Raw genomic sequence first — 26803 nt, forward strand, 5'->3', positions numbered from 1 at the left:
CCTTCAGGATGCGCGGGAGCTCTCTCATACCCTTCAGCTTGTTTCTTCTCCAGCCTGAATGTCCCAAATTCATGGAGTTTCCCCCCAAACAGAAACCAGCAAAGATTCTTTAGGACCATGTCTTTGCTCAGCCTCTATGTAATGTGGTTGCAAATAGAAAGAATTGCTTTAGGAAGGGTCAGTCCTCGCTGCCTCATTTGTAACATAACGACTCAGCCTGGGGTTTGGTTGTTATTGGTGTTTTTAGCTGTTGTTGGCTTTTCATTGTTGCTTTTTTGATAGATGAGTTTAATTTTGCTGGCATATTGCACAGGTTTGCAAACCAGATGTTGCTGCTGCAAGACGGTAACAATAACGCAGGCAGGGAGCAGTTCATCACAGCACACGGGTGTCGCAACTGCGGCGAGGTCAAAGACGAGGGGTCAGGGCGTGAGGGGGATGCGGGTCCCTGCTCCTCGGGACCCGGGGCTGCAGTTGCCATGAGAACTGCTGGTGGCACGGCGGTGAACCTCACCGGCGCCGCAGCCACCTCCCATCCATCTCCCATTCCCCCCGGGAATGACTGGACCATTGGAAGGAGACCAAGCTGCGGAGAGGAAAACTGCTGAGAGCCTGAAAGGTGGGATGAGTTTGTGTAACCAGATGACGATCGTGTAAATCACTGGGTTTTTGCAGATGCTGGCTCCTGTCCCGAGGTGATACACGGGGCAACACGAATGTGAGGGGATGGGATGGCATGTGGTGTGGCAGGCAGGGGTGAGCAAGGAGGGGAGCTGGGAGCACCCAGGAGGAGCAAACGGCCACTCATATGGCTCCTACACCTTTCTGGGTTGCCTTGTTTAACACAGGGGACCTCAGGTTATCCTGCGGCCAAATCCTGCGGACCTTTAGCAAATCACACCCAATGCCTGGCCCAGGAGGGCTTTGAACTCTCAAGGGGACCATGGAGCAGGAGGGACTCTGGGCTGAGCCCCAAGCCCCTTCCCGCTCCCAGCTGGGAGAGCTTCCCAAAGCAGCTGGCATGTAGGATTTCTTTGGGTGAAAGAAGGAAATTGCTGAGGTCAGGGGGCTGATATTGCACATTTTTATGTGACATCAGCTTGCTGCCACCTTGAAAATACCAAAAGATAGAGTCTTACATCCCAGCCCTTGAAAATCCCTTGCGCCTTGCAGAAAGGGAGTGTTGTTACTTGAGAAATTCACTGTTATTCCAGGGAATTTAAGCCAATGTGCAGGAAACCCCAGTGTGGGCAGAGAGGAATTTAAAGGGATAGGACATTAGGACTGTAGAGATGTGCTCTGTTCTTACAGTGCCATTGCAAGAAGGGAGGTGAGATCCCCCTCAAGTTCTTCAGAGGCCTTGAATAAGGCAAAATGGATTTAAGTCTAATTCTAGGTAATAGGCAGCCAAAGGAAGTGGGAAACCAGGAGTGTGTTTAGATGCTTGGCTGAATCAGAGCACTGTGGGCCTCCTGACAATCCACTCAAGGAGGAAAGCGAGCTGGGCTGGAGGTGCGAGGCTCAGGAGCATCCTGCCCTTGGTACCCGGGACATCCCCGGAGCGCTGCTTGCCCTTAGCTCCCCCCACCCCACCCAGGGCCATTCCGCACTAACGTCTCCCTCTCTCCCTCTCTCTCAGAGACCTCATGCCCAGGACCCTGGAGGGGCAGATCACCATGGAGAAGACCCCCAGCTACTTCGTCACCAAGGAGGCCCCAGCCCGCATCTCCTCCATGTCCAAGGGCACAAAGCTCATCGTGGTGGTGCGGGACCCCGTGACCAGAGCCATCTCGGACTACACCCAGACGCTCTCCAAGAAGCCCGATATCCCCACCTTTGAGAGCCTGACCTTCAAAAACAGGACTACGGGCCTGATCGACACCTCGTGGAGCGCCATCCAGATTGGCATCTATGCCAAGCACCTGGAGAACTGGCTCCTCTACTTCCCCATCGGGCAGATCCTCTTCGTCAGCGGGGAGAGGCTGATCAGCGACCCCGCAGGGGAGCTGGGCAGGGTCCAGGACTTTCTGGGCCTCAAGAGGATCATCACCGACAAACACTTCTACTTCAACAAAACCAAGGGGTTCCCCTGCCTGAAGAAGGCGGAAGGCAGCAGCAAACCCCACTGCCTGGGGAAGACGAAAGGCAGGACCCACCCCGACATAGACCAGGAGGTGGTGCAGAGACTGCGGGACTTCTACCGGCCCTTCAACATGAAGTTCTACCAGATGACGGGGCAGGACTTCGGCTGGGACTGAGGCTGAAAAAAATAATTTAAGAAAAGGAAAATATAATATAATATATATTTTTTTTACGTATCAGTAGAGAGGGGGAAAAATACAGAAAAAAAAATAATAGTTGTGCTGAAACATGATTTGTTCTGATTTTTTTTTAATTTTGACATTGCTTTGTTTCCTTTCTTCTCTCAGAGATGAGGTGATGCATCCCATCCAGAAAAGGAGGCTGTGAACAGCAACCTGGTCTTATTGACATCACCTGCAGCTTGGCTGCTTCCTTCAATAGGCCCAAGGTTTAGCACTGTCTCTGTAAAAAAAACACAGGTGCAAAGTTTCTAGATGTCCTCAGGTCCACCTCCAGAAGGGACAAGTGTGCTTGGGGGAGCTCAGAGCCTTCTGGAAGGTCAGACGGATTTTGGCTTGCAAATGCCATTTTAGACCAGACCTCATCACTTTTGACAATGAAACAAAGGAGGCTTAATATCTAATTTGGCTTTCAAAACCTTACCTTAGGGGATTTTTTTATTGCATGAAAACTTTGGTGAAATTTTTTTCATTTATCCAATTTTTTGTTTGACTTTTGCCCCCCCTAAATCAAGCTCTTTTCATCAACCAAACTTATTTGTCATCTTATAGAAGCCAAACCCAATAATCCTTTGTTTTGTTTTGAGACAAAATGATTTTGGTAGCCAAAAGTGAAAGAAAACAAATGACTCTCTTGACTCTATGATGAAAATTGCCAGGTAGTCAAAAGGCCTCATTCACAGGAGTTGGCTCTAAACCAGTGTTCCCCATTGCCAGCAGCGTGCACCCCTTTTGCTACGCTGACAGCACAGCGCTTTTCTGGGGGAGGTCCATCTGAAGGGATTTGGGTGATGGGCAAGGAAGGTCCACACTGAGATGATGCTCATGGTACACCTGTCTTGAAGATGATAGGGCACCCACCATCCCACCATCTGTATGCAGGAAACAAGTTCATAGTGTCTGACGGATGCTATTTAAGCCATAATGAAGAATGTTTTAAGTTGGGCCAGTCTTAAAAGAAAAAAACAGTGGAGAAAGAGTTGCGTGGGGAAAAAAATGAACAAAAATCGCCTCCAGAAAGGGGAGAGTATGAGGAGAAGATGATGGAAGTCTTCTTGTCCTTTTCTAAAGGAGAACCGAGGGGGAAGCAGGAACAAGAGCATTGGTTCTGCAGGGCTTTAAAAATCATCAGGCAAAACAAATCTCCTGTTTGCAATAACCAGGAGCTTTAAATTCTTTGCTGTGATCCTTATCACCTTTTTTTTGGCTGGTAGAAATGTCTCAGTGACAGAAATCTATTAGTGAAGCAGGATCTTGTATCACTGTGGGCTCATTTATCTGCTAGCTCTTTATCTTCAGCATTTTCTGGACTATAGGAGCACCTAATTATCGCTTGGTGCTGTATAAACACAACACGATGATGCTCCCTCTCCTGAGTCTAACTTTAAAAAGCCCCCGACAGGGTAAAACAAAGTGGGGTATCACCTGGTAATCTGGTTAGGAAGAAGCCTGGGGACCAAGCTCACTGGCCACTTGCACACCAGACAAGATCTTAATAAAATCACAGCAGAGCAGAGATTTCAAGGTGTCCAAAGAGAATTGTACCTGAAATTACAATTTAACCCAAGAGGGAGTCATTTCCACCTTGGGCTGTCTTGCTTGACAGGTTAGGAAAACAGCTTGGTGCCTGCTCAACTTCATGGCACCAAGTTCCACGGCAGGTGTTGAGCCACATTCCCTCCTGGCTGCCCTGAGCCTCCTCCTTCCTATGCATCCCCACACACCTCCCTCCGTGCCCAAGGATGCAGAGTCCTGGGACATTCCTGTCCCCTGAAGACATAAACCCACATGGTTTTGCATGCAAGGCCCATTTCCCAAGGTAATTAAAATGACTTTGTTAGTGTTGCGAGGCCCCAAGACCTTCTCTCACCATTGCCATCCCAAAGCCTTACCTGAGCTTGGCATTCCATGGCCTGGCTGGTAGAGCAGTGGTGATGGGCTGGTGGCACCGCAGCCGGGCTGTGCTCGGCAGTCTGTCCTGGCATGGCACAGCTCAGTGCCGCCCTCGCTACCTCCATTGATACCTCCACCCCCTTCCCACCATTCTTGTTTCAGTGTGTCCTGTTTTAAGCCCCTTTATGGCAATGTCCTGTGCCACATCTGGGTAAACATTTTATGTAACTGCCTTCTGCAAACACAGCAGAAAGGCAGATGAGGGATCACACAAACCCCCAACAGCCCTTTCTTTTACCTGCCTCCCTTCAGCCCCTCAATGTTCATGCAGGAGGTGACATGAGAAAATCAGGGATAGTCACGCAGCTTTGGCTTCACGGGGTTATGGTCCCTCCCAGCATCCCTGCAGCTCATTGCTGGAGCTCAAAGCTCCCAAACCGGAAGTTGGAAGAGTGTTGCGCTCTTGGCAATGGTCTCTCCAAAGTGTCGCTGGAGACGAGGGGAGCAACCTACTCTGCCCATGCTGGCCAGATCAAGAGGGAATGGGCTTAAGGTGTAGCCAAAAGGATGGGGGTTAATTGTTGGGAAAACCTTTCTAACAGCAAGGCTTGTTGGGGCAGGAATGGGAGATGGCCACCATCCCTCCTACGCTGTGCTCTTCCATCCAAGTGCAAAAGCCGAGCTGGCGGTAAGGACAAGGCATCACTTGCTCACAGGCACAACCGAACAGTGCCAGCACTACCAAGGCACAAAATCTGAGGTTTTCCAAGCTGAAAAGATTTAAGCATGCCGTTTCTTTGGTATTTCGAGGAGACTTAAGGTTGGGATAACGTGTACATGCCTTTGACAAGTATAAATATCACTTAAGAGTATGATTTAAAAAAATCAATATAATTATATTGCTATTGTCTCTCATATGGTCACATTTAGACTAGTATAAAGCAGCTTTATAGTGCTACAGATTGTTCTTCCCGTATTGAACTAGCTATAGCAATATCAAGCACCTTCATACAAATGAGTTTCTACAACTGCCACCAAATCACTGTCATTAAATCAGTACAGCTTTGGTGTGTACACAAGCCTGTCATATGTGCCTTTAAAAAACTCTTCCCAGCGCACTGAACTCAGCTACATAGGCATACTTTCCCAAAAATGCTCGAATGTTTTACTTCCACTAATTTCTGAGGGTTTGAATCCCTTGCTGCACACCTAGTAAAACTATTTAGGGATCTGAGACTGTAATTGATTTTTTTGATCTGGGCCATAAGTATTTTTGAAAATCCCTCCACGTATGAACAATGGCTTTTAAAAAGAGGTCATGCAATCAAATTGCTTTGAACTCTAATAACATTTAAGCCTCTAAACTCTTTAGGCTTATTTTAAAATCCAGCCATGAAGTTTAGATTATTTTAACCTAAGAAGAATTGGAAGTAAACTATTGAAAACTGCACCCCTCCTAGGCCTACAGTATTGAGCATGTGTATTAGGAGGGGAAAGCAAAAGTAGCTATAAATAAAAAAGTGACCTATGTAGTTTGATTCTTTTTTAAAGCAGAAAAATCAATACGTTAATGATGAGAAACTAATTAGGTGTATTAAAATCCTTCTGGTTTCAATAATCAAATGTGCCATTAGGCACTGATGAAGCTTAAGCTTATATGCTGTGCAACATTTAGATTTTAGAACATTTGTTTTAAGAGGAAAAAAAAAAAAAAACCTTTATAAAGCATCCTATCAACGTCAGGTGCCAAATTCATCATAAAGAGCAAATTTTTCATGATGAGGGTGGTGAGGCACTGGCACAGGTTGCCCAGAGAGGTAGTAGATGCCCCATCCCTGGAAACATTCAAGGTCAGGTTGGACGGGGCTCTGAGCAACCTGATCTAGTTGAAGATGTCCCTGCTCATTGCAGGGGAGTTGGACTAGATGACCTGTAACGGTCCCTTCCAACCCAAACTATTCTATGATTCTATGATCTTTGAGCAGACAGACCCATCTCCTTCACCCCATCATTTGCAGCACTGCACGGGTGCCCGTGGTCCACAGGCCGTGGGTCTCTGTGGGTTTGCACAGCGCCTTGCCCAGCCCAGCCCCACAAACAGGGCACCGCAGCCTCAGTGCACAGAAACCACCAAGAGCTTTGGCACAGGGCTGCTGAGCACAAGTATTGCCCCCAAAGTCTTCAAAAATCAGGGTTTTTTTCCACTGATGGTGACATGCTTTAGCACAGGCTCGTAGAGCCCAATTCAGAGACAGTTGAACGTGAGACCTCCCTTTAGCCCGCTGCAGCGGCAGCTTTCAGCCAAACCTGAACTGTGGGAATGGCCACACCTGGAAAATTTCAGAGAAATAGGTTTTTCTTTACCAGTGCAGTTTGGCAAGACAAAAAACTGGCTGCTCTGCTGCTGCAATTCACATCGCTGCAATTTCTGGAAGGGCAAGGACCGGGCTGCTGCATCCACGTTGTAGTTGGCGCTGATTTCATGCTGTGGGGAATTCAATCAAGTCCTAAGGAAATGCTGCCACCCAATAATTTACACAGTTAAAAGGAACATAAACACCAATGTGTCATGTATGAGACTCCTCTACGTGGTATTCGGGGTGGTCTTTGGGGTGCAGCATTAAGAAGTTAAATTTCCAGTAATGATTTGGCCATACCTACCCTGCACTGAGCGATTTTGACTAACACTGATCCTTAGCCTCCTCGGTTCTCCCATATACACACTAGCATACACAATGTTAGGTCTCCAGATTAGGGGAAAAAAATAAAAATTGCCCATTTTCTTAACCATTAAAAAAAATCTTGTTCGTATATAACAGTTTCTGGGTTTTCTCTCCTCCCTCCCTTTTGCTTGGTGATACTGTCATCCTTCTCCCTTTGGTGCTATTTCAGTATGAAACAGACTGATTTTAATTTAATTTAAGAATGAAAAAGCACACATTTAATAAAGTTTACGGGTACTGAGAGGCTGTGCTCTCTTTTTGCTGGCGGCAGCAACCTGGAAAGAGTGGGCAGGTTTATGAAATAAGGGGAAAACACAGAATTACCCACTTGTGTCTGATTTTAGTCTCCTAAAGCTAACACACTCCACGGCAGTCGGGGGGGTTCTGCCTGCTGTGAACTCCCCTGTGGCATCGTTGGCGTTGTTTCCACGACTCCTTATCTTCCACTTCAAGTTTCTCCGGCAAGTTTAATGTCATACTCCTTTCTTTAGATGGCAAACAACCTTGAAAAGTCAGGTCTTTCTGGCTCCCCCCGCCATTCACCCCTTAGCCATCGCTGGCTGGCCCTGCCACGTCCACAGCATTTCGCCACCGAATTTGATGAATTCCTGCTCTCCCCCAACCTGGAAGGGGAGGAATGGACCCAACTCACGGTGCATTGCGTGAAACCCGAGGTGGAAGCAATTCACCAAGAAATATATACAGCAGAGCAGCCCCTGTATATCAGGTTTTCTGTGTGGTCAAGTAAAGTGATATTCTATTTACTTTTTTAGATGTATAAACAGATTAAGTCCCAGGGAAAATATGCTCCCAAACTTCATAATATTTTATTAAACCACTGAAGTTTAATATAATCTTTTGGCTTCCACAGAAATATTTTCCATTTCTCTTCTGAGCACCTTTGATTTTATTTTCTTTTAATTACCGTTATCCGGAGTTAACAATGTGGGTTTTGCACTCCACCCAGCAAGGACTATCCAGATTAGAAGTGGGGAATTTTGCTGAAATACAGAAATATCTATGTGGTGGTAAGAAGTCAACGACGCCTAGGCGGAAAACTCTGGAGAAGCCAATGTGCAGAATGAATTCCCCTCCGCCAGGCAATAACAAGGCTGCATTCCTCAATTCATAGCATTTATTACCTAAGACATTGGCCAGCCATGGCTTTTGAAAAAAATTATACCTCCTTCATCTTACGCCTGTCCACACTGCTGCGCAGGGGCTGGCGAGCTGCTCAAGCTCGCTCCATCCCGGAGGCAGTGCAGCTCATTGCTCCTTGGGGAAAACTCTTCTGAATTCAGGTCCGACGCTGCCCTCAGGCTCAGTACCGCACCGTGCGAACGCAGCTTTGGATGCATCATCTATCCGGGTGTGAAGTTGCTAGCGAAGGCCAACACTGTGCTGAGCCTCGAGCACACCGCTTGGCCTGGGATCTTGTAAATCTGATGACCAAGAATTGCCCTACGGACAGCCCAGCTCATGGTGAAAGCTGCTGGGAGCTCTTCAAGAAAGACTCAGCACCTACATTTCAGCATTGTTAAACAGGAGTAACAGTAATAATCATCTCATGGTTCTTAAGACAACTGTGTGACTTCTGGAGGCCAAATTTGCTGGTCTGTTACCTGAGGTCCTCAGTGCAACAGAGGAACTTCAAACACAGCTTATCAGCCACAAGTACGTCTCTCTTGCCAAACCTCTTTGCTATTTCCTCTCCTGCAACTTGGAATAGTCCTGGTAACGGAGGGTCCTTCTTCACAGACACACCAGCATCTGGCCTCTGTGAGTTCCTCCATTAACGCTGGGGCAATGGTGATGTGGTAGACAGGATTAGACCTGCTCGGCCACAGTTTCTCCAGCTCATTTCTTTTGTTCTCTCACCGACAGCTGTGATTTAGGGCATGTGAGCAACATCTAAAGGAAATGACTGAGAGGTATTGGCTGGGGAGCACTTACCTTCCCTTGTACAGGGCTTATGGAACAGAATCAATAGATTTTCTATACTGCTCACTGCTGGAGACCCCCCATGGCTGGGCACAGAAGCTATGGCAATGGAGTGAAAAATTCTCCTGAGAAGGACAAGTTTAAGAGCACAGAGGAAAGTGGCCAAATGCATCATATCGACAGGGCAAACGCAGTCACGAATCTAATTACCTGCCTCTCCGCACGCCTTCAGCTGCACGCTGCCTTGTCCGCAGCTCACCAGGGCTCTGCTGGTGCAAAACAGCCTTCAGCGGCTTTCCGGGACCCACAGCTTTGGGGTGGGCAGAAGGGTTTGTGCTTTGACCAGAGGCTTCCCCCACGATCGGGGCGGACTCCAGCGAGGCGCAGGGCTGGGCAGGGCTGGTGGAGGCAGAGGACAGCATCCAGCCAGGGCCCTCCGAGCACTTTATCAGTTCAGCAGCATCACAGGATTTGCTGGATTGCCAGGAGTCATTTCCTATTTGTTTTTTTTAATCAGCTCTTCTGACCAAAAGAGTACATCTGCTAAGCTCAGACAGGGTCTATTGTCCAAAGTGAAGCCACAGTCCAAGGACCCCACTTCAGGGGCACATCCTATCCCATAGACACGTCTCTAGCCGCCCGCCACGGGAATTATAAAGATATAAGATAGTGCTCCCCCTGGTCCGCAGCTATCCTGGCTGGCACAAGCCATGTCATCCAGAACAGACACTCATGTAAGAGGCATCTGGAAGATGCTGCTGGTGTAGTAATGGACTGCCCGTAAACATCATCACATCTGCCATCAGGATCAAATCTGGGCTTTCACTGCCTCAGAAAAGCTTATTAATGGAAGAGCTGACTGGTCTCCAGCTGGAGCCCGGCCCTGGCTGCAGCACCCTGCGCAGCCAGATCCCGGGTGCAGATCCCACCTTGGTCAAACAAGCTATGGCTCATTTTCCAGGCAGCGCGGGAATATCCATCCAAAGTTGGAGTCTCTACGTTTCCACCACCTAAACCCCTCTCAGACACAATGTGCCCCGGAGCTGGGGAGCTCACAGGGAGAGCGTGGGGTTCATGGTGCATGTTGGACCCTCGGCACCAGTGCCCCGGAGGGAAATGCCGCAGAGAAGCCTGCCCGGATGCGACTGCTGCCTGGCTGCCCAAACTGGCCAGGGGAATTCATTCTGGTTTGACACCCCATATTTTACCAGCTTTACTAAAGAGAAAATTGTCATATGCTTCTACTTTTCGAGAAGCTGAGCTGTCCTTTAGATAGCAGCTGCCAGCATAAATATACATGAGAAACAAGTTTTTAGTTCCTGAAAAATGTCTAAAAATTGTAAACAATTCTCAAGTCATATGGGGATAAACAGTCAGAATTTCAATATTGTTTACAGCTTTAAAAAAACAACAGTCATCTGAGTTCAGTCAAGCCAAGCATTTTGGATAGATAATTTTTAAACATTTGGTTTCAATTCTCCCAAACCTTCGGCAAAGAAGCCCCATTCATGCTATACTTAGCTTACAATTCAAAATGAAAAGTATTATAGACTAGAAAACTGGATGCTTCTATTTCAAAAAAGAAATGGTCTCAGACATTGGACCATCTTGGAAGACCCTTTCAGGAAAAGAAAAAACAAAAACACTCTGTCAAGAAGTTTATCCAGGCTTAAAGTCTCCGTTTTGTTGAATTAGTTTTCTGCTTTGCTTAACAAACAAGAATACGCTGTCAAAAAAACCCAAAACCCGACAAGTACTGTTTGTCAGCCTGAGAGCAGAAACGTTCTTCCTTGGCCCAGTCCTCCACTCGTCAGCATGCACTACAGCATTCCTCCCTCACACCAGCCCCCGCTCCCTGCGCAGACGCTTTGCAACTGGGCAGAGTGGAAAACAGAGTTCTTTAATTTCCTCTTTGCATTAGAGCTCATTAGGAAAAATCCAGAGGCCCCTCACTGAGCAAACGTCTGCATTTGCGTGTCTTCTGTGGATGTTTAAATTATGTTTTCCTGTAGGTTTCTTTTTTTTCCTTTTCTTGTTTCTTTCCTGCACCACTGACACTAGACTCCTTCTCTGCTCACAATTAATTCCTGAAATAATTTTTTTCACTTCTGTTGCTGTCTCTCAGCTGGATGGCTCACAGAACATCATTTGCTAGTTCTATTGCTAGGAAATAATCTATTTAAGCTATTTGTTGGTATTAGTGATTACTCAGTCAAGTTACATGGCCATACTCCCGTTCCCAGGCTGGATAAGACATCTCTCAGGAGAAAGGAGAAAATAGTTATTCACAAACTTTACTGGGTGCATTTTGGATGCTTCACTGCCCCTCCTAAAATGCATCAGATCTGATGGTTTCTTGAACCACTATTTATTGTTAACAGTTGGCAATCACCAAATTCTACTTTGTGATTGCATTCATGAAAATATTTGCAGATCTGAACATTTAAAAATTTTGAAGTCACCTCTGCAACCATTCCTAAGTACAGCCACCAAAGGCCAGGATAAATAATGCAAAGTAAGACGAGGAAGAGGAAAAGCACCAGTAAGAAATGCAAACATCAAACCTTGCAGCATCCAGGTAGAGGTTGGCAACTGTTAGCCTCAAACCCACTCGTGAAATCCATGGCTGTGTTTGCCTGGTGGCAGAGGCTCACTGTTACCAATAGTTTCATGACAGTAGAATTCAGAGACCATGACCAAAACTGAAGCCAAGTTTTGTATGAGCCCATCCTTGGCATCAAATCCTTGCCCTCTGAATGCGCGAAGAACGGATTCTACACTTTTCTTCCTGAATGTCCCAAAAGACAACAAAATTGGGCACTCGCAGCACTGCAAACTGCCCAGCAGGCAGCAAGGGAGGCCTGCGCGAGGCAGCCCCATCCCTGCCAGACTAAGGAAGGTTCAGTCAACACTTCTGTCACGAGACCAGCCTTTGGACAAGAAAATAAGAGTTAAACCTGGAGTACTGCGTTCAGCTCTGGGGGCCCCCAGCATAAGAAGGACATGGACCTGTTGGAGCGAGTCCAGAGGAGGGCCATGAAGATGCTCAGAGGGCTGGAGCACCTCTTCTGTGAAAGAGTTGGGGTTGTTCAGCCTGGAGAAGAGAAGGGGGCCTACAAGAAAGCTGGAGAGGGACTTTATACAAGGGCATGTAGTGATAGGACAAGGGGTAATGGCTTTAAACTGAAAGAGGGTAGATTTAGATTAGATGCAAGGAAGAAGTTCTTCACTGTGAGGGTGGTGAGACACTAGAACAGGTTGCCCAGACATATTGTGGTTGTCCCATCCCTGGAACTATTCAAGGCCGGGTTGGATGGGGCTTTGAGCAACCTGGTCTGGTGGAAGATGTCCGTGCCCATGGCAGGAGGGTTGGACCTAGATGATCTTTAAGATCCCTTCCAACCCAAACCATTCTACGACTCTATGAAACCCCTTCTCCAAGCTTGTGGTTCCTTTTAAGGTACTTGATTTCCAACACAGAACAAGTGGGAACTAAATCATTTTTTGCTGCTATGGAGGGGGTAAATATGGCCCAAAATACCCAGTTATGGGAATGGGGCTCTATGGGCTCAGGAAGTCAACCTGTCTATCCTCGACCATGAGGGCCAACTCTGACCTTTTGTTCATCTCCCATGGGCTCTGTTTTCCCATTTGTTTCCCAGCAGCATCTTGCTTCCCTGCCTGAGCACTGGCTATCAGGAAGGCTTCTCCTTGTCTCCATCTCTACAGGCCCTCGGTAGCTTGTACACACCAGGAAAAACCACCGTAAACAAGCTGTTAGACTGCACAGCCCTTTAGTGATGCTGACTGTTTCCAAACCAGAGCCATGCTGCTCACAGGGAGAGCAGGACTGCAGATTCCTACCCCTTGCAAAGCTGTCCATTGCTTGAGACCATCCGGGATGCAGGTGGGAAAGCAAATTAATTGACAGTCCGTGGGGCATCACCGATGAGCAGCAAGGGAGGCCAATTCCCCCTTGCCTGGATCCATTTCCTTCTCACACAACTATTTTGGCTCATTTTCCTTTATCTACTAGCTGCAGTTTTAGACTCTTAGGGGAGGATGCAGGAGAAGCAGGAGAAGGGAGAAGGACAAGATCTTCAAGTCAGTTGTCCCCAGCCCGTTCTGCCCTGGGGCGGCAGCACCAAGGCTGAGCAAAAAGCCAAACAGAAGAGCCTACTACTTGTTCTCCTGCAAAGGACCTCAGGGTCTCACAAGCAACATATTACTTCAGAATATAGTTGTGGTCCTCTGATCCAGATTTCCTAGACAGACACGGGCATGCATTTGTGCACACGCAGGGGTGTTCATGTGGGAGACTGGAGCATTTTGAGCTTTGGCAAGCCCTCCATGCACATCAGAGAGTTACTGCTCTGAAATACAGAGGAGGCAACAGAAAAAAAAGGCTCCCAGATGTTGTACTTGACTTTTTATCGGGCTCTTTGCTACCTGTGTGGCCCTGGCAGAGCACTGGGGCTTCTTGGATGTGAGCTCCTGTGCTCCTGCTGGATCAATCCCGAGATAGAAAGCTGGCTGGTGGTCAGAGAGGAAAAGCCAAGCTGCAGCTATTCCTTCCCTCCACTCCCAACCCGTGGGCTGCGCTCCAGTATCTCTGCCGAGAGGAGGAAAGAAGTTTTTTATTAATCAAATGAAATAAAGATTGAAGGCATGAAAGGGAAGGTTCAAGGGAGCTGCAGGTGGGGAGACATCGAGTAACTAGAGTGCAGCAGCTGCTTCTATAAGGCTCTCCCTTGCAGAAGTGTTATTTGTCCTTCACACCCCTTCTCTGCTCCATCGTCTGCTTGGCCTTGGAGCAATGTGGCTTTTCCTCCTCCTTCATCCCAGCCCTCCCTGCCATGCACATCCACAGCGTCTCTGGGCACTGGCAAGCACCAGCCATCACACTTGGCATATTGATGCCCGCACACACTGTTCAATAAAGGAAAGTGAATAACTCTGTCAGATATGGGGTTTGGGGATTTCCGTGCTCAGCCCTTGGCCACCATCCTGTCCTGTACCAACCACCCAAACCCAGAATTAAGCAAATGAATGTGCTTCAGAGCATAAGAATTACTCTCTGCCTTTGTAATCCCAGTTTCAATTTATCGGCATAAAAACTATCAGCTTCCTTTGGCTACTCCCTGCTGGAAACTCCTTTTCCAAGCTCTCCTTCCTTCCCAGCACCACCACACCCATCTCCAACCAGAAATGCCACCAAGAACTCCTGAACCATCCATACACACAGGGTGTAGCTCCATCCTCAGGCTTAGATTTAGGCACTTTGCACCACGGTCAATTGGAAACAGAGACACTCAATCATCCTCCTTTTCTTTTTATACTACATCCCACAAGCACTGAAAAGCAGCCAAGTTTGGGAGGTACTGGTAGTTTGGTGGACAGCTGATCTCTGTGAAGTGATATGCAAGCCAGCTCAGGAGGATATTGTATTCCAAGGCAACTGAAGCATATTTCTGTTTTTACATCAAATTCTCTGCTACCTTTTGGCAGAAGGCTCTCTGTACATAAGGTCTTGTTTGAAGATTCATGCACTTGGCATCCTTGCGCTCAGATTAGGTGCTGCAGAACTCCTTCAAGTCTGCAAGGGTTTGTATTTGTGCATCATCCACATCAACTCACAGCAAGGTCCTGGTCACTTCTGACCCCCTCTCCATGCTGTCAAGCAAGAGCTGAGCTAGTGTTCTGCAGCTGCTGGGTCTAGCCAGCCCTTTAGCAGTCACTGTAGCAGGTTCAAGCCGAAAGGTTCAGTCTCCAAAGAGCCAGAGGAGACTGTGGATGGAGCTGTCTGGGACTCAGAAAGCAGGGGAACCTCTCCTGCCAGGGCCTTGCGCTGCATTTCCATGTTGAGTCAGCTGTAATGGGAAATGACAGCTGATGAAAGCTGCTATTCATGGCCCTCTAAACAATTTGTTACCCCCCTCCTCATCCCAGCCCCGCAATGAGATTCACTCTCATCACTCACTGAGGCCAAGCCCAGAGACCAAAGTGGCTGGAGAACCCACCCCAGCCCCAGCGGCCAGTGCTGTACCAGAGCAGGGGTCTTCCAGTTGGGCATCACAGCCGCCCGTGGAAAAGAGCCGCAGGCTGCATCCTGCCCAGCTGCAGAGCCGAGGCCCATCCCCAGCTCTCCTTCCGTTCAGCTGATACTGTGTTTCAGGTGAAACACTGACAGTCACCAAGGCCCCATTTGTGCATGTCTGTAGGTTTCTTCGGTATTTGAGTACTTTTCAAAATCACTTCAGATGCGTACACATCTGGGGACACACACACAGACCAGGCACAACATTTATTACTCTGCTCTTTATCTGTATTTGGCCTCTTTTGTCCCTCCAGGACACACACTGATTATTTGCCACAGGAGTGCCATACCACTCCAAACCTTCTCCAAGCCCAGAGGCTCCTGGACATCCCCCCTTTTCTCAACTTTGTCAGCTCTAACAGACTTTTCATGACTAGCTAGCAGTTGTTTTCACCACTAACCACTGGGGTGGCTTCCTGCACAAGGTATCCAGAATTTAGGTTGGATCCTATCTGTAAGGTCCTAGGCAGCTCCACACCTTGAGATGGAAGCTGAAAAGCTGGAAGAGGATTCAGAGAAGACCCATCAGAATGGCTGAAGTCCTGGAAAGCCCTGGAAATCCTGCCATGAGTGAAGGAGCCAAGCAAAATCTATCTGGCTTAACAGCGACCTTTTCTTAGTCTGTAAGAGAAGAGATCCAAGACCTACAATGATCTGAGCTTGGACCAGAGCCTTCAGTCACTCAGTTAGGTGCCTAAGTTTGACCATCTAAGTCTGGATTTAATCGTCCTCTGTTGCAGGCTGGCCAGCTGTGCTATAGAGTATGAATTAATTCTTCTATTTCCACCTCACAGTTCTGAGACTTAATGGATATAAATGATTTTACCCTGAAAAAACACACCATGGGGTACCAGGAAAATAATTCCTACCCACAGGCCCTAAGACTGCAAGACAGGCCGTCAAAGAAAAGGGTAAATACAGCTTTTTGAAAAGAAATCTCAAAAAATCAACTCTCACCTCTAAAACTCTGACTGTGGCATCATTTTACAAAGAAGGGATTTCTGCACAGGATACTTAAAGACAGACATTTCAGCAAGGATAACTTGGTGGGTAATGAGACAGTGGCAGCAGGCCAGGGCCAGCCGCTGGTGCCTTTCTTCCCTGAGTCCCATGATGGTGCCACAACTGCGACCAGACCTAACCCTTCTGGGCTAATCCATCTGCTGGGACAAGGCTCTCTCTCCTTGCCTTTACACTCAAAGAAAATGCTGTCCAGGATTGTACTCACCAAAGCTTTGGAGTTGAGGTCTGGTCCATGCCATGGATCACTAACAGGGTGCTCTCTGCAGGAACACTTGTGCTCCATCAACTGTCAAAGCCAAGGGGATGATCTGAGAAGGATGAGTGTCATTAGCTTCCAAAAGCCAAGTACCAAAACTTTATTAGCCACCAATCTGAGAAGAACCAGGAGTATTTAAAGGCACCTTGGGATAACAGTCACAAGGCAGCACCAATTCACTCCCCAGGTCTCCGGGAACTCAACAAAGCTTCTTTTCATGTCTGGTTGCGCAACAAGACAAATCCAACACCTCTGGCACAGAGTAACACTCTGTCTCCCATCATGGGGGCAGACGAAGGGGGTCCTGAGCAACCATCACTAATATATTAGGCCAAATACTGTTTCATTGTTTTCATGCCTGCCTATATCCATCTCCTACCCATTTTCCCTTCAGCTTTTTGAGACTAAGGACATACAGCAACTAGATTTTAGCCGTCACTCTTTGGTGCTATCACAGTAGAAACCTTCATGCCCAGAGTTTCTCAGTGTTCAACTGCTCCACAGGAGCAGGACACGGTGCAACTGGGATTTTTCAGAGGGGCTAGTGGGACTGTGAGCTGCTGCAACTGACTCTGAAGAGGAAGGACCAGGGGATCTGTGTCTCCCCAGAAGGATTTCCGTTTCCACAGCAGGCTTTCAAAAACATTAGCAGCCACAGCCTAAGCAAAATGTCTATTTGTGGGTAAACAACCCAGACAGATGCCTCCCGCACGCAAACAGCCAGTGCCTCTGAGACAAGAGGCTCTAAATAAATAATCAACAAATCCTAGAGCTGAATGCACAGTTGCTATTTGCATCATAAATAAATGAGGAGGCTTTTATTTACTCATTCTGGGGGCAGAGCACATAACAGAGGAGCTCCTCAGAGCTCCTACGCCAGAGATTGTCATTACTTCACCACAGCCATTCGGTTCCCACCAGCTGTTGGCTCCTGCACTGCTCCTCAGGAGATGCATAGCTCGCCAGTGAGAAGGGAAAACAAACACGAGGTCTCCATCACCACGGAGTGCTCAGCTCCCTGTTGACCTCTCTTAGCGTGGCACTGGTGAGGTGGGGAGGACACAGAGCCAGTGCCCAGGGACACAGCTGAGCTGCAACTGTCCTGCTAGCCAGAGAGGTAGAGGTTGGAGGCTCCATCACACGGGGAAGGTCTCTAGATCCACTAAAAGACAGTCACGTTTGTCGACATTAGAGAGATCTCACCCGGTGGTAAACCATCCTCCTCTCACAGCTCCATGGGAGCAGTTGTACAAGAAAGGTGTAGGACCTTCTCACTATAGAAGCTAGAGGACATTGTTTTCCATCAGCCATTGCACAGTTGGAGGAGAGGCCATGCTCTGGGCAGCACTTTGAGAACGAGCAACACAAAGGAAAATTAGGTTTTTTTGATTGAGAAAAAAAGTCCTACAGTGGTGGAGAAAAGCCAATCAGTGGCCCAAAACTCCATGAAATATTTCTAGAAATAGAAAAACTCTACCAAAAAATATCAAACTGGAAAATTACAGTTTCACAAAATGCTTTCGACAGAAGATGCCTGCTCAATACCTCCTTTCTCCCCACAAACTTCACTTGGGAATGCAGTGAACCACCAGCTATTCTTTCTCTGAAGCAAATGGCAAATCCTCTATCCACCATCACTCCTCAAGATCAAATCTGCTCATGGACAAGCAACTACGGTGAAACTGCACCAGCCTTGCAAACAGGGGCAGGAGCTCGAGTGCTGATAACCAGCGTTCAGGGTGTCACTCGACAAAGGCCAGATCAAACCAGAAAGAATAACAGAAAAGTTCCCATTTCTTTCCCTTAATACCCACAAAACAGGGAAAACAGTTAGTGCCATTTCCAAGGAGAAAAGCCACCTTTTCAGCCGCAAAATATACTCCTGAAGATCCAGTGAGCTGGGGTCTGGCTTGGTTTTATTTAGTTATGTATCAAATGTTATTGATCCGTTTGCTTCAAGCAAACCAGCAAGCAGTGAAACCTTTTCTGCTCTTTATGTCCTGAAAATTGCATTTTTTCCTCTTTGGGTTTGGGGGTGACAAACAGCCAGAGCTCACGGAGGCTCAGAACATGCACACACACCCTGACCCCGTCCGTCAGCTGCAATGGCATCTGAAGCCTGCAGCTCTCTTTTGGCTTATTAATAAAATACAACCAGGTCCAGGGAGGTCCCACCCCTGGACACCACGGTGGCTCCATGCCTTGCTGGTGGCACAAGGAGACCAACACGTGGGCAAAAGAAACTGTAGTGTAGAACCATGAACTGAATTCAAGCCTTGCATCCGAAATGCAAGGTCGCCTTTCCCCGTAAGTCACTGTCCTGCAACTCCACATGCATCTTTGGTGACAGTAGGTGGCCAGTCCTGAGCAGATGCAACACAACATCGTGTGGAAGCCCAGATCAGACCCTTTAGGAACAACTTCTCCCCAGATGAGATTGTTATCTAATGCCATCACTAACCCAGCTCTCTATTCACGCAACTATTGTATCAGCCATCTGACAGACAAAATACATTTCTGCGCTTGAATGGTTCGTTGCAGAATTTGTATTTCTGATATAGCTGTGAGAAGACCACAGCTTTGTGCACTGATCCTACTGAGATGGTCTCCTCTCCTGCCTCCACACAGGGGGTACTCCACAGGGTCCCAGCAAGAAAGGCCCATTGCCAGCCTCAGTTTCGATGCTAGGATTTATACCTCTTTTCTACCGGAATGTGAGCTGCTCCAGCACTCATCGAGCTGGCACCAAACTGCTAATACTGTTCAAAATTAAGGCTGGTAGAAAAATGTGTTATAAAATTTATTTTGCAAAGGAAAAGTCATTTTTAGGGTGGTTTTTTTAAAGAAAGTTATTTCCTCTTCCCGCACCACCACCACTCAATCCTCTCCCATCCTACTGAAATCATGTCTCATCTTGCAGAGGAAATTTTGATTTTTCATCGGAAAAAAAAAGCCAAACAACCCTAAGTGAATTATTTTGGCATGAAGCCGATACATTTCAGCTCCAACATATTGCCACAACACCTCCAACATTAAGTCTCCCAACCAGGGAATGGCAGCAGGAGCACAGCTGCCATGAGGATGGGCAGCAGCACAGCCAAAGCAAACTGGTTTGGTTTTCCAGTAAAACTTGCCAATTTCCAGCTCAAAAAAAGGTTGGTTTACCTTCTTGTACATGCACATTAGTGTATAGCCTCTTGCTACAGAAGCAGGGTAGGTTTCCTGTATGACTTGGTGGGTTATTTATTGCCAGGGATGAGTAGATAATTCCACATAGCATGGTTAAGACGAGATGCTGCTGGCCCTAGGGGATGGGGTCCTGCCTCTGCCACTGCATCTCTTAGACCTGCCTTTACCCCGGTGTACCTCGGCACAGCTCCTACCGACTGAGAGAGGCGGTGGGGTCCCATAGGGAAAGCAGCATGTAATCACATATTAAAACCCGTACCCACATGTACAGCATGGCACAAGTGAGGGTTGCTCAGGCAGGAGGAATGCTGGCTTGAACTCCTCTGGGGGTGCGAGACTTTGCAGCTTTATCGAGTGCTATTTTTAACACAGCTGGGGTTTGTGCAGCTTCGTGGATTGTGACAAAATCAAGAAAAAGCAAAATTTCACCCGGTAGCCTTACCTGTGTCATGGATAGCACATGGGTGATGTTTTTCAGCCTAAAAGATTAAAGTTTTGCAGTCCTATAAACAACTGTAAAGAAGCTCTAATAATGGGAAATGTCAGGAAACTTAATAACAACAGAGATTAGTGCCCTGCCTATAGCACATTGTTGCTGCATTCAGCCAGCTTTTTATATATAACGTCAACAGCTAAATACAAGCTGTGAATAGTTTCCTATCTCCTCTAGCCTTGAGTCAGGAACTTGACTGACTTCCCTAGAACTGTTTTGGATTTACACTGGCTCTGCTGAAGTCAGAATTGAACAGCCAGAGCAGATCGAGGCAAGCCAGCCTCGTCACTCCAAAACCAGAGGAGCAGTGTTGCTTTGTGTAACAGGAGGATGGAGGAAATGAGCTTTGGATCTCTCTCTTTCCTTGGCAGAAATCTGCATCCCTCTCCCAGCTCGAGTAAAGCTGTGCTGATTTGCAGTGGTGGGGCATTGGGTCCTTTGCTCATAGCTCTGCAGGATGACAGAGGCAGCGCAGATAGTGGAGACCTGTCCCGTTTCTAATCCCAGTAGGAATTAACTGCCCAGTTTAACCAAGAAGAACAGGCGGGTTTTCCACATTGGATGGAAGGTGAGCACACCACAGGCCAGCGGGTCAGACAAGGAGGATCCTCTGCTAACAGACACTCCCAGTCCCCACTAATCCGCTCTTAACACTGGTCTGGGAAAGCAGAGATGGATAGCACATCACTGGCTGCATTGCTGCCTCTGCCACTCACCTTCCCACTGCCATGTCATGTCCCTGGCCTTGGCTCCAGAGCCCAGCTTTCCCCATCAGACATGGCATTCCCAAGGGCTCCTCAGGGCATTTCTTAAATCTCTGCTAACGGATGGGATTTTGACAAGAACATCCCCTTAAAGTCCTCCCTGGTCTCCAAATAATCTTCTGTGGTGTTTAGGGATGCTCTTTTGCATACGGTATCTCTAAAAATACGCAAAGAAATGAAAGAAATCCCATCCCCAAACTTTTCAAACCAAAAAATAAATGATGTGATTAATTATTCTGAAAAAGGCTGTTTATAGTTTGGACTGCATAAAACAGAATGCCTGATTTAATACACTATCCGAGAATGTGCTGTTTTTCATTTCAGCACAATCAAGACCTAAATCTGTGTCTCTCTCCCTCATCTGAGCTGGAAATGGTTTTATATTCCATCTTGCTTTAAATTATACACATCAAGTTTATAATGGGACACGGTCTATTTTGTTGCCAAAACCTGCTCTGTAAGATCATCTATTAAACTGTATTTATTTTTTATGACAAACAAGAAAAATGACAAAACAGCTACCGAGCATCTGCTAACGAGGACCAAATGCCTCCCCAGGCACCGTTCCTATTACAGGCATCCGCACAGGAGCTGAGTTAACATCCTCCCACCCGCCAGCGATGGCCAAAGGAAGACATGAGGCTTTATAAAATAAACCCCAATATCAGCCCCCAGAGGATTACGGCTCTTGCTGTCTGCACTTGGGTACGAGATCTGGGGTCAGGAGTTGTATCCCAGTGGGATGCAAGCAAAGAAACTCAGCGCTGGCAGAGGGGAAGAAATGCTATTTGAAGTAAGGTGATGGGAGAGACCCCGACCAGTGTTCAGCCTCTTGCCTGGGAACAGCATGTGGGAAAGCAAGACTATTGGGAGTTTAGTTAAACCTGAGGCTTTGGAGCTGGCAGGTGAGAGCTGTAAGAGGCATAGGCTCCCCAGCCAGTTCAATCCTCCTGCCAGCACCTCCAGCTCCCAGGGATGAGACTCCCCGAGTCTCAAGGGAGCTGTAGAGACCCTCAGCTGGAGCAAGCCATGGCTTTGAGTCCCGACTGTGACCACCAAGAAAGGCTGGCCTAAAAAATGACCTTGAGGAGCATATTGAGCTTGCCAGATGAGCACTGGGCATGAGAAGATGTCATTCACTCCCTGGGGCCCCAGCAGGCCCTCTAAACTCTTTTAGTAGCACAGATGTTAGGAAACACCTTCTGATACCCAGCAAGCCCACCCATGCTGGGTGAAATCAAGCCATGGCACATATATATACCAAGATGTTGATCTTCACCTGGCCAGCAGGATCTATCGGTCTATAGATCAATAATAAGGACAACATAACGGTACCCAACCTGCCTCGGTGTCCTGAAGAAGAGTGTTAGAAACCATGGGCCTGGGAATTCATGGAGGCAGAGCCACGCCAGCGTGAGGGCCCCCTCCGACATGCCCCAACCCCTCTGGGCTCATTGCCTCCCCTCCACCAGCAGCACCACCCCAATACAGCCTAGGAACATAACATCAGTGGGAGCCCCTCTGAGTGAGGAGGGTAGTGCACAGGGCTCTGTGACAACATTTCAAAATTTCCAAAGTTTGGGCTTTGTCAAAATTCTGAAGCTTTCCCTGGAGGCTACCAGAGCAACACAGGACAGGCAGGACCATCTCAGGGGTTCACCATTTTCTCTGACACGCCATATCATCCTTTCTCTTAACTCATCGTACCACAAAAAAGTAATTTGATTTTTTCCTAAAATGTGCCTGAACCCCTCCCATTGTGACCAGCTTTCACCTCAACTGCTTGCTAGCAGAGCAGATGAAAGTGGTCCCTCTCCACCCACCTTCTCCTCCTCTGTGCCACCTCCTCCCTGCCCTCCACGGGGCCCCAGCACCCACCTCCCCAGCCCAGCCCTGCAGCAGCTTTGCATGCAGCCTCAGAGCGGGGCAGAGCTGAGGCCATCCCCAGAGGATATTTCTTCCTTCCTTCCCTGTCCTCAGCTTTTGCATGGCAAAGGAGGGAGAGACAGGTGAATGCAAAGGCAGCACTCCATCGACATGCTCCTCCGCAGGTCGCTGGTGCAGAGGGTGTTGTTCTAACCTAACTACCCTTGACCCTGGGTCTGAAACCAGCCTGGGCATGAAGGCAGACTCAGGAACATCCATTTCTAATGTCCACGTTTTATTCCTGGAGATGATGGCAACAAGAAGACCCTCCAGCGACCAGTATAAACAGGCCTCCAATAGTGTGGGGTGCATCATACATGTGCCAAGCTTTTCAGCTTTGAAGGAAAAAAGCAAATACTGTATGGAGAGTGGAAGACCTCTCAGAGAAATCCCTTCAGCCTGGTGTTTCATCTGCTCTGCCAGACACCAAAACAGTCCTGGGATTTTCCTTATAAGCGTTGACTTTGGAGGTTTCCCTTAGCTAAATGATTGCTTATTATGGCACTAAGCGACCGTCCTACCTGGCTCTTTGCCACCACCACAGCGGTGGCCACATTCTGCAATGCTTTGGGAACCCCCATTAGAGGAGAGCAAGCCTGCCTGTGTTTCCTTGGCAGGAAAGCAGGCTATGACATGAGATCTGTGTCTAAAAATCACCATAAAACTAATGCTGTTTCAGTATAAATGACAGCTCCATTTATACTACAGTGGCAATGTAGAAAGTCCTTCCCCTACCATCCTATTTGTTTATTTTTGCCAGCTAGTTGCTAGTGAGCACAACAGCAAGTTTTTAATACCAGGCATGGCAATCCATCCCATTACAATAAATTCCTTATGTACCATATGAATAGCTAGACACGTAAATAATTTAACCATGGTTTAATCAACATTAAACTAATGGTTTATCAAGACCAACTATGTCATCTTTCCCTAAAAGAATTACAGACCAAGGCTCTGGCTCTGGTTTCATGGCATGGGAAGAACACACATATCCTCAGTGATGTTTTAAACAAATTAATCATGCATTTCTCCATGGCACCAGTGAGGCGAGGGCTGGACCGCGTTAGCCATCCCTTCTCCTGCTCCACCCAAAAAGCTTTCTACATCCTTTCTGCTGGAACCGCAGAGTGAGTTGGATGCGATGGAAAGGAGGTCATGAAAGCAAAGTCTGTGCCAGCCTGCCAGCCCCATCCTGTGCCAGGTTTGCACGTGTGCACATGTGTGTGTGTGTCCGTGTGTCCCTGTTCACGTACACATGTGCCAAATCGGGTCCACACCGTGGACCTGGGAACATCACCCAGCCGCACAAACGGAGCAAGAGAAGAGCCAGGCAGGAGCTTGGTGCTCCTGTGCTAAGCTTGCTGCAAAGATGGAGATACCATGGAAAAGGCAAGGAAAAGGGACAGAGTAATTCAACCAGTGGCTGAAAAGAGCATAACCACTTGGGCGAAGCAGAGAGCACTGGCATGAGCAACCACACACAGGAGGCAGGAAAATTACAGCCCTGGTGCAAATTCCCAGGCAGTGGGAGAGACCTGATGAGCCAAATGCAGAAAGGATCATCCGTGAACATCTGCTGGTCTCCAGAATGGACCAAAGAACCACGGTCCTCTCGTTCTCCGTGGGAGCCCTCAGAGACTGGCAGAGCCCCAGCTGCTGCTCGGTGCTGAGCCCATGGGAGCTGGAGCCAGCAGTTTCAGGGTTAGGACAGGAGATGCCCATCTGAAGTGCTGCTGTGGTGGGCCACGGGAAGGACTGTTTGGGTGCTCGGTCTCCTCTCCCCAGCCTCATTGTCTGAGAAGCACAAGGGCCCTTTCATTAATGGGCCAGCAGTGCTCACTAGGGAACATTTCTAACCTAAGAAAGGACACCTGACCTGGGACAACACCTGTGAAGCTGCAATATTTCAGGTTTCCATTTTCAGAGAACTAAAACGCACCACAGAAAACACGGATGAAAGCAACATCTTTTAACATTGCACCTCCAACATCCACAGTGCAAAACGTGTGGCACACACTGCACATTTCCAACGCTGTCAATAACAGAGAAAGCAGCTTCTGACATCCAGCTCCCCCCAAAAAGCATCAGCCTCTTCAGCATGTGCATTTCTCAAGAGCTGATGAGATTTTTGAAGGAGAAAAAATTGCTAGTTACAAGCTCAAGCTCAATGGCAGCCAGTCGAATCCTCCCTCTCTGGACCTTTCAAGACACTTTCTAAAGCCCCTGTGAAGCCTACATCTCACTCTGCCTATGTCCTCTGATTTATTAACTGTTTTAAAGGAGTTTATGGCTGTTACTGCAGTCGGAGATCACTGCGAACTCTCAGCCCGCACTGCTGGCTCAGAGCTGCACGTTTGTTCCTCTCCAAAATTCACAGCCATGCTGATTTTATTCCAAGCAGCTAGGGCATCCTACAGTCCAAATGGTTCATTATCTCTGGCTTTCTTTAAAAGGTCAAGAAATGCTCTCTGCTTGGCAGATGGACTACTGCAGGAGTCACGAAGTCTCAGGATTTGTAACACAACAAGGTTATTAAATTGCAAACTCTATCCTGAGCAGAGGCAACACCAAAAGTTTGTCTAAAGTTTTTAAACAAAAAAAAAGGGGGTTATTTTGAGAAAATTTTTTATTTTCATTTTCTTAAAAAAAAAAAAATCAAAGGAAAAAAAGATGTTGGACTCAAAGCAAATAACTCTGCTCTCCAAATAACTCCAGTTCTCATTCTTCCGGTATTTGTTTTCTAACCTGTTGCCTCCAGGCCCTTCCTCCCTTTTTTTAAACTTTTTTTTTTTCTACTGCAGCTACTGGAGGAAAGAAGAAAAAGAGAAGAAAAGAGAAGAAAATCCCTCCCCCAAACAAACTACCAATTCAGCAGCTCTTCAGTTCCCACTGCCTTTATGTTATACTGAGAAATTAAAAAATTGTAAGCACCAGAAACAACCAACAGCTTCAAGTGCAGGCAGCAGTTCCTGGTGCACCAAATGAGCACCTTTGGGGTCACAGCTATTTTGGGATAGGTGGGTGCTGGTCAGCACCCGCACCCTGTGGTCACGTCCCACGTCAGCACCGGGAATGGGATCACACAAGCAGGGATGACAGCGTGGCATTAAAAATCCATACCCACTCTTCATCTTCAGAGTGCTTTGCTACTGAGTCTTGCTGACCTTTTAAGCTAGAAGAGATCAAATGAAGACAAACATACCAAGCACTTAATAATAATGAGCCCTCAAAACAGAAAATCTCTCGGAGTTTGCAGTGCTATCTCAAAACATGGACCCGATCAGTCTGAAATTGTGCTGCTCGTCAGCAACCAAACTCCTTGGCTAGCACGCAAGAACGGCCGTGCCTGTTCAACTTACATGTAAACCGGGATGCTCAGGAGCTGTTTCTGCACAACCTCGAGTCCCCATTACCCTTTGCAGCCCCACAGCTCTCTGTGGACTATTAGACAGTATTCACAAATGCCAGCCCCAAATTGACAGCCTGGCAACAGCAAAACTCAGACTTTAAGCACTACAGACCTTTACAGAGCCCAGGGTGAGTTTTATTAACTCCAGTAGCTGCCTGGACAAAGCGTCCTTTATAAACCTCATTAAGTTCCTGCTTTTAGCAAATACTTTTTCTTTCTGTGCTGTAATTATCTGCCAACGAAGTAGAAACCACCAGATTGACAGGATCCACTCCCAGGGCTTATAAGGCCCATTCCTCTGTCAGAGGTACGAGTGTCACGGCAGCACAACCAGCCTATTTTTGGAGGCATAAGAGGAGGTGCAGAGGAAAGATGAGTGCAGGGGAAGGTTGCAGGCTGGAGGGAGAGGAGCAGGGAAGGAGATGCTCTCTGGGATGACGTTCCCCACTCCGCTCCTGAATTTCTCTGCGCTACTCCCAGCAGCAGAGGCACTGGCTTGCCCAGAGCCTCTGTTTCACCTGCTGATGAAGTGGCTCAAAGGGTGAAGACAGAGGCTGCAGATCCAGAAGTTGTGCTGCCAGGCAGGGAAAGGAATAGGTGGGTTTCCCAGCCTGGGTGGAAATTGCCATGCATGGTTGTGTGGGCATAGGGCTGCTGCCCTATGCCTATCTGCAAAGGGCGCTCACGCCACGGGCCCAGCTGCAGTCTCAGCTTGGCAATTCAACCAGTTCCCAAAACGATGAGAGTTGGCGAGAGGCAGCAACCATG

General features: G+C 47.7%; 1 protein-coding gene and 1 long non-coding RNA gene across 4 annotated transcripts in view; one reads left to right on the forward strand and one right to left on the reverse strand.

Annotated features, from left to right (window-relative positions):
* HS3ST3A1 (heparan sulfate-glucosamine 3-sulfotransferase 3A1) overlaps nt 1-7178 on the forward strand; it is a 40435-nt gene extending 33257 nt beyond the window's left edge. Inside the window, exon 2 of the mRNA XM_069798909.1 lies at nt 1640-7178. Within this exon, the coding sequence (XP_069655010.1) occupies nt 1640-2258 (619 nt within the window). The 3' untranslated portion in view covers nt 2259-7178. The remainder of the gene's footprint in view (nt 1-1639) is intronic.
* Nucleotides 7179-7293: 115 nt separating this feature from the next.
* LOC138688134 (uncharacterized) overlaps nt 7294-26803 on the reverse strand; it is a 97084-nt gene continuing 77574 nt past the window's right edge. For all 3 annotated transcript variants that reach the window (XR_011327184.1, XR_011327182.1, XR_011327183.1), the window contains 2 exons: nt 16204-16306; nt 7294-14748 (listed from right to left, as the gene is read on the reverse strand). This is a non-coding gene — a long non-coding RNA (uncharacterized lncRNA). The remainder of the gene's footprint in view (nt 14749-16203; nt 16307-26803) is intronic.

The sequence above is a fragment of the Haliaeetus albicilla genome, chromosome 12 (genome assembly GCF_947461875.1).
Source record: "Haliaeetus albicilla chromosome 12, bHalAlb1.1, whole genome shotgun sequence".
Lineage (NCBI taxonomy): Eukaryota > Metazoa > Chordata > Aves > Accipitriformes > Accipitridae > Haliaeetus > Haliaeetus albicilla.